The sequence below is a fragment of the Notolepis coatsorum genome (genome assembly GCF_963971535.1).
Source record: "Notolepis coatsorum genome assembly, chromosome: 14".
Classification (NCBI taxonomy): domain Eukaryota; kingdom Metazoa; phylum Chordata; class Actinopteri; order Aulopiformes; family Paralepididae; genus Notolepis; species Notolepis coatsorum.
In genome coordinates this window covers 1297681-1305180 of record NC_140178.1, presented here as the reverse complement: position 1 = coordinate 1305180, position 7500 = coordinate 1297681, and the positions used below count along the sequence as shown (strand labels likewise).

General features: G+C 42.9%; 1 protein-coding gene across 1 annotated transcript in view; it reads right to left on the bottom strand.

The window, feature by feature from the left end:
• dock6 (dedicator of cytokinesis 6) overlaps positions 1-7500 on the bottom strand; it is a 141104-nt gene that overhangs the window by 2257 nt on the left and 131347 nt on the right. The window contains 2 exon segments of the mRNA XM_084328304.1: positions 3447-3620; positions 7361-7470. Of these exon segments, the coding sequence (XP_084184430.1) occupies positions 3447-3620; positions 7361-7470 (284 nt within the window).

Genomic DNA, 7500 nt, shown 5'->3' with positions numbered 1-7500 from the left:
TTAGGCTGATGCAATCATGCATCAGGTGATGCAATCACGAATGACTTTGCATTTTCACTTTGAATGTATTCCAATGGGGGCAGATGCATGACTGCATTGTCACGATGATTAAAAGCAAACGATAAGAGATGAAGCGTTGTGACTCACACATGAGCACTTCAAGGAGTAGGCGAAGGGTTGTGTGCGATATTGTGGCATTCCGTCGACAATTGTGGCCTTGGTGGCAATCGGAACAGAAGGGGGAAAAAGCTCAAAAATCATTGTATTTCTAGAGTGGGAATACATTGCTGTCTATGGGGAGGAGAACCTTCAAAGAAATGGTCATCAGTTGAGATAGAAATGTCCAATTCCATTTATTTTTCTTTTGTGAGCGAACAGACAGCCGTGTCATCGTTTTGATGTGTGTTTTTTTTTCTACGTCCAAAATTGAGATCACTCTCGCAATTTACCCAAGGTAGTGGAAAAAAATTTATTTCAGCTCCCGCACTCTAACTTGCAATGCATTTCCAATGGGACCGAAATGTTCCTGTTTAAAGTCGATTCGTAGCCAAACGGTGCGGTGAAACTTTCCGAGTTTGAAGAGCGCTTGTTGCCATAGGCAAGCCGGTCGTTTTGATACCTTTCACGTGTATGGGGCGCGAACGCTCTGGCACGAGTAGTGTTTGCAAAATCGGTGGAATAAAGAAGAATAATCATAAAAATAGTATAGATTACTATAGTGTGGGTGGCAACCTGGCTTCGCCAGGTCACCCACACTAATAATAATATATAACAAATGAATGTATATAATATTCTAAACGTTATTCTCGTCCACCAGAAGTCTGACCCAGCAGACTAAACGAATAACGGTCCTTCCTTCCTCCTGCGAAGCGGCTTCAGAAGAACCAACTGTAAATAAATGACTTTTAATCTAATCTAATCTAATCTAATCTATAATGTGGGTCCATCCTGTTACAACTAGGACTAGTATCCGACATAGTATTATTCTGTACTCTGTGATGATGAGCAAAGTATTCTGTACTCTGTATTCTGTACTCTATACACAGTATTCTGTACTCTGTGATGAGGAGCATAGTATTCTGTACTCTGTATTCTGTACTCTATACATAGTATTCTGTACTCTGTATTCTGTACTCTATACATAGTATTCTGTACTCTGTATTCTGTACTCTATACATAGTATTCTGTACTCTGTATTCTGTACTCTATACATAGTATTCTGTACTCTGTGATGAGGAGCATAGTATTCTGTACTCTATACATAGTATTCTGTACTCTGTATTCTGTACTCTATACATAGTATTCTGTACTCTGTATTCTGTACTCTATACATAGTATTCTGTACTCTGTGATGAGGAACATAGTATTCTGTACTCTATACATAGTATTGTGTACTCTGTATTCTGTACTCTATACATAGTATTCTGTACTCTGTATTCTGTACTCTATACATAGTATTCTGTACTCTGTGATGAGGAGCATAGTATTCTGTACTCTGTGATGAGGAGCATAGTATTCTGTACTCTGTGATGAGGAGCATAGTATTCTGTACTCTGTGATGAGGAGCATAGTATTCTGTACTCTGTGATGAGGAGCATATTATTCTGTACTCTGTGATGAGGAGCATAGTATTCTGTACTCTCTACATAGTATTCTGTACTCTGTGATGAGGAGCATAGTATTCTGTACTCTGTATTCTGTACTCTATACATAGTATTCTGTACTCTGTGATGAGGAGCATAGTATTCTGTACTCTGTATTCTGTACTCTATACATAGTATTCTGTACTCTGTACTCTGTGATGAGGAGCATAGTATTCTGTACTCTGTATTCTGTACTCTATACATAGTATTCTGTACTCTGTACTCTGTGATGAGGAGCATAGTATTCTGTACTCTGTATTCTGTACTCTATACATAGTATTCTGTACTCTGTATTCTGTACTCTATACATAGTATTCTGTACTCTGTACTCTGTGATGAGGAGCATAGTATTCTGTACTCTCTACATAGTATTCCCTCAGCACGGAACTAGGCAAAATCTGCATATGGCTCGCTGATAACAAACTATCATTACACATGGGCAAAACAGAGTCCATTCTCTTCGGTTCAAATAACAAACTCAGCAAGACCGACGGCTTCTCAGTTACAGTGGGTGACAATATTGTCACAAGGAAAGACGAAATTACCTACCTGGGTTCCATCCTAGAGGCAAATCTTTCCTGTGACAAAATGGCATCCAATGTAATAAAAAAAGTCAACCAACGAACTAGATTCTTGTACCGGATCTCCTCTCTGGTAAACAAGAATACCCTGAGGACTCTGGCAGGAGCACTCATTCAAGGGTACTATGACTATGCGTGCACCTCATGGTACCAAAGCACCTCAAAGGCGCTTATAACAAAATTACAAACATCACAAAACAAACTGGTCAGACTACTACTTGACCTGAACCCCAGAACCCACCTCACCCCTGCCCACTTTGCCAACCTAGGATGGCTTAGAGTAGACGACAGAGTACAGCAACTTGCAATGGGCCTGGTCTACAAGATACACTATACGACCGGGGTGCCCATGTACATGTCAAAATACTTCCCAAAGGTCAGTGAATACCACAACCACTACACCAGAGGAAGCTCAACAAATCATGTTAAACCCAGATTCGGCTCAAACAAGGGACTAAACACGTTTCGCAATTATGCCACAACAATGTGGAACGCCCTACCCAAAGCTGTAAAGGAATGTGAATCCCTGCCCACATTCAAAACCGCCCTTAAAGAGCACCTACGGGAGGCTGCAATTCGAAACTGGCCACCGTAAATGCCCAAAACCCCCACCACCTCCTAATAGACAGTCTCCTCCCCACCGCATGTACATATTCCCTCCCCGCCGTATGTATATTCCCCTCCCACCCACCCACCCCCTCCTAATGTACAGTCCCCTCCCCATCATATGTATATACTCTGTCAGGATCTAGGGGTAACAGTACTGTATATTTGAATACCGCCTATGTCACAAATGTATCAGTACTAAATACCTATATGTCCCTATGCCATAAATGTCATGTATGTTATGTATGTCATAAATGTCTATATGAATTGAAAATGGGGGACCCTGATGGAAACAAGACAAACGTCTTTCTCAGGTCTGCATCCCCTTAACAATTGTATGTATTGAGCCGTACTGTACTGTACCCATTCTGCAATCTGTTAAATAAAGTTTTCATTCATTCATTCATTCATTCATTCATTCTCTGTGACGAGGAGCTCACAACACAAGGTTTGAGGCGCAGAGAGGTTTGGAGTCACGTTACTGTTGTGTTTGACTGAGAAAGTGTCGGTGTGGAGCTCATGTTGTGACTCAGTGTGTAGGCAGTGTGTGTGTGTGTGTGTGTGCGTGTGCGTGTGCGTGTGCGTGTGCGTGTGTGTGTGTGTGTGTGTGTGTCACCTCTGTACGAGCGCGGCGGGGTTCTGCAGGGTTCTGTACAGCTGGGGGATCTTGCGGTTGATGAGAGGACCCAGCGACTCCTTCAGCTTGTTGTAGTTGCGCTCCAGCTCCCGGTGGTAGTCCTTCTGGTCGGGTCCGATCAGCGTCTTGTTCCTGCGCAGGGCGTCCTCACACCTGCACACACACGGGCACAACGTCAGGTGACAGTCACACTCAGGGGGCGTTCTCATTAGGGGCGGGTGCTACTCCCCCCCTCCCTCTCCCCCCTCTGGTTTGCGTACACACTGCAGTCTTGGTGCGCTCCGGGTTTCGTTTACGGTTGTTTGCGTTTAGAGCGTGTAAGCTGCCGTAGGCGATGATGTCACACTCTAACGTCAACACAGGAAGAGTTTAACACACGGTGGTGGAAACTGGATGCTGATATAAAGAAACAAATAACCAGGTGGCGCAGTGGGCAAGGCGCTCGCCACTAACACAGGAGATGCTGGGTTCGAGCCCAGCTCTCGCCGTTGCTACCGGCTTGGCTGGTCGTTCATACTAACACAATTGGCAGTGTTAGAGGGTGGGAAGCTGAAAGGGAGAATTGGCGAGGCGAAATTGGGATGGGAGAAAAATAGAAAAATTAGGAAAAAAAGTGGATAAAAAAAAAGAAACAAATAACCAATACATATGAAGTTATATTTGAACCTCTGTTGTCAAGCCTCGTCAATATATTTTCCAGGGTTAGCGGCTAATGCTAGTTAGCTTAGCCTAGTTATGACTAGTTAGCAGCTAACGTTAGCCCATTGCTCGCATCAATTATATTGCATGTCATTGATCTACCGGTCGATCACGGCCGACTGGTTGGGCAACACTGGTCTATAGAAATAAATGCATTCGAACAAGAAACCAATGTATAGACATAGCAATGGCAAAAAAATTGCCAGGCCTAATGCGAGCCAGGGAAGTGTTGTGCTTTGTAACGTGGCTTCATCTCGAAGTTCTCATCCACTGAGCTGTGAGGCTCCACATGTTTGGTTGAGGTCTGAACTCGCCAAATTGCCCATAAATATCGTTTTTGTGGGTATTGTCCAGTTGTTGCTGTATGTTTTTATCTGCCCAAAATTCAAGCAAGCATGAAAGCATTACAGTAAGCTTGCACACCACGCCCCCCGCTCCCTCGTCGGGGACACTGGCGCGCACCCGAGACCACCTATTCCAGCGGTCCAGGTTTGGAGCGAATCAGCGGCGACCCCGATTCGACCCCGATGGCTGGTGTGAAAGCCCCCTTAGGCTGAGGTTACACCTTTCGTATCATCTTCGTATTGTTTTCTTATACGCATCGCCGCGTATCGCCGCGACGTCATGCGCCTCGAGTCACACTTTCGTTTTTTTTTCGTTTTGTCACCAGAGCACACTGATGTAGTACACTGCCAAAGCAGTAGGTGGCAGTAGGTGGCAAACATGAAGGCAATTTCAACCAATCAGAACGAATGTGCCAATACACTTCCTGGAAGCTCCAGCAAAGAAAATGTAAATAAGGCAGGCGCCTATGCCGCGCCACCATCTTGCTCAATGCAGCAATTCTTTTTTCAGCAAAGCCTAATAAAAGTGCAATAAACAAAACGGATACATTCACTGTGTGTTCTGCCTGTCATTTGTTGATGAAACAAAACTAACATCAACACAAGTGACCACCAAGAGCGGATAGTTTAGGCTAAAAAACGATCGGATGCATTGTAGCATTGTTAGCTGCATGCTAACGTCAATGGAGTATTGTGGCTAGAAGCTACCGTTAGCTCACGCTACTTAGCCAGCATCAAAACTGATGATATCGCGAGCTATCAGTAGTTAGATAACATTAGAGACAACGCTGTGTGTATTAAACAAAGGTGAATAGATGACTGGGCCATTTTGTTTAATGCTTCTTAAGTTGAAAGAGGAACTCTGAGCTAACAGGGTCTGAATCCTGATAGCTCACGTTAGCCAGCTGCTCATGCCATCGGTAATGCTAGCAGAATGAATGGATGTAAACTTTATTTAACATATTGCATATGGGTACAATACAATACGGCTCAATACAAACAATTGTTAAGGGAATGCAGACTGTTGTAGCTTGGACTGGGGTCCTTATAACAATAACTTGACAACACATGGTAGCTGAAGCTATTTGGGACACGGAGCTCTGTCCCAAACACACACACACACACTCTGCTGTCACCGGAAGGGCACGCAGATGGTATCTACTGCGCATGGGCGTTTTCGCAACAACGGCTAGCGTGCTGACTACACGCTGTTTGTCGACTCGTTTTTTTGCGTATCTCCAAACGCAAACACAATTTTGCGTTTCAGCCGTATCCACAAAAAAACGCCAAAATACGCGTTTCTGTGTAGATAGGACATCATACGTCGTCAAAAACGTATAAAAAACGCCAGGAATACACTAGTCTAACCTCTGCCTTAGTGTCGTGATGCTGCAGAGGCACAGAGCCACGAGGTTCAGGTTTCTTTATTAGTTGTCATAAAAAATAAAAGAATACAGAATACTTTTCCATGAAATGCTTTTTTCTGTATGAGCCCCTGTGAGTGTGCTATAGATAAAAATAGATATTAAAAAGTATAAAATAGAAAAAGTCAAAAGTATGTAAACAAAAAGTGTTCATTCAATATACAATATACAATATACAGTACAGAGTAAAAAAATTGTAACAGTGAGGTACAATGCAGAAATGGGATGAGGTACAAACTTAGGTAAGGTGCAATGAGGTATGAATTGTAGTGCAAATCTCTTTACTAATAAATATAAAGGGTGTTAAAGTGTCTAAAGTGAGTAAAGTGGGTGTTAAGGTGAGAGTTTATTTAGAGTGAGTGTGTGCGTGTGGATGTGTGTGCAGTGAGTGTAGAAGATGGTTTGTGTTAAATAGTGTTATTGTCGTTGAGCATCCTGATGGCCTGGGGATAGAAGCTCCTTCTATCAGAAGATCAGATTACAGTCAAACTTACTATCATCATACAGCACAAAGTACAGTACAACGAAAAGAAGTTTGGCATCCAACCAGAGTGCAAATGTAACAGTAAAGTGCAACAGTAATATACAATGTACAGGTGATTAAACTGAGTACTACTGAGTAAAATCAGATGTATGTACAGAGTTGTAGTATTAATATGTACAGTGATACAGGTATAAAGACACTATGGTAGTAAGTCATACTGGCCAGCAGTGTAACTAGTAAGAGTAGGTGAGAGATATGTACAGATATAGATATAGTATTAATATGTACAGTGATACAGGTATAAAGACACTATGGTAGTAAGTCATACTGGCCAGCAGCGTAACTAGTAAGAGTAGGTAAGAGATATGTACAGATATAGATATAGTATTAATATGTACAGTGATACAGGTATAAAGACACTATGGTAGTAAGTCATACTGGCCAGCAGTGTAACTAGTAAGAGTAGGTAAGAGATATGTACAGATATAGATATAGTATTAATATGTACAGTGATACAGGTATAAAGACACTATGGTAGTAAGTCATACTGGCCAGCAGTGTAACTAGTAAGAGTAGGTAAGAGATATGTACAGATATAGATATAGTATTAATATGTACAGTGATACAGTAAGAGTAGGTAAGAGATATGTACAGATATAGATATAGTAACTACAGATATGTAAAAAGGATTATAAGCAGGTATGCACAGAAAGATGTAGATATATATACACGGTAAGAATAAATATATATGGGTTATAATTATACAGCACTATTGTAGATGCCGTCATGCAGAGTTATGTGGTTCTATACGACATGCCGTCATACGGAGTTCTCAGACACAGGAAGTGGGCGTGTTGTTGTGTTTGTGTTCGTCACGGCAGGCGGGGGGGGGGGGGGGGGCAGTGTGTCATGCGGGGGGGGGGGGGGGCAGTGTGTCATCACCTCTTGGTGAAGTCTTTAAAGCAGAGACGCAGCTTGTTGTGATGACGGAACAGCTTGGGGTCGTCGGGGATCTCTGAGAGGAAGACCTGCGCCACCTCCAGGGGCCCCTGTGGGGGGGGGGGGGGGGAGAGGGGGGTTAC